This window comes from Tupaia chinensis, unplaced genomic scaffold, assembly GCF_000334495.1.
Source record: "Tupaia chinensis unplaced genomic scaffold, TupChi_1.0 Scaffold138517_1, whole genome shotgun sequence".
NCBI classification, from domain to species: Eukaryota; Metazoa; Chordata; class Mammalia; order Scandentia; family Tupaiidae; genus Tupaia; species Tupaia belangeri.
This window is the reverse complement of record NW_006198412.1, coordinates 1,081,015-1,081,448: the sequence shown is the minus strand read 5'-3', so window position 1 is coordinate 1,081,448 and position 434 is coordinate 1,081,015. Positions and strand designations below refer to the sequence as shown.

The 434-nt window shown below is 72.8% G+C and overlaps 1 protein-coding gene across 1 annotated transcript in view; it reads right to left on the bottom strand.

Annotated features, from left to right (window-relative positions):
- Positions 1–434, bottom strand: part of ATP1A1 (ATPase Na+/K+ transporting subunit alpha 1) — a 33,179-nt gene extending 32,745 nt beyond the window's left edge. The window contains exon 1 of the mRNA XM_006161390.2: positions 345–434. Coding sequence (XP_006161452.1) covers positions 345–356 — 12 coding nt within the window. The 5' untranslated portion in view covers positions 357–434. The remainder of the gene's footprint in view (positions 1–344) is intronic.

The following is a 434-nucleotide window of genomic DNA, read 5'->3' as shown; positions in this document are numbered from 1 at the left end:
CCCAGCAGCCGCTCGGCCTCTTCCTCCCAGCCCCGCGGCTTCCCGAGCGCCTCCTCCGGGAGCCCCTGCCCAAGGCGCGCTCAGTCCCCACCGCCCGCAGCCCGGGTCCCGGTCTGCGCCCCGCCCTGCGGCCCTCGGCTCTCCCTTTCCCCCCCCTCCCCGGTTACTGCGCTCCCTCCATTTCCAAAGTGCGTCGTGTTTTAAGCCGCGCCGCTCTGCCAACCCATTCCGCGCCGCACCGCTTCCTCCTCCGCCGCCTCCCGCCGGCCGTGGTTGCCCTCCTGACTTCCTCCTCTGCCCCTCCAGGGCTCCCGCACGCCCTCTCGGGCTCGCCGGACACTCACCCCCTTCCCCATGCTCGCGCTGCGCTGTGCCCGGCGCCGGGTCCCGCCGCTTGAGAATCAGAGAGACAAGAAGAGAGCAGCTCCACGCCG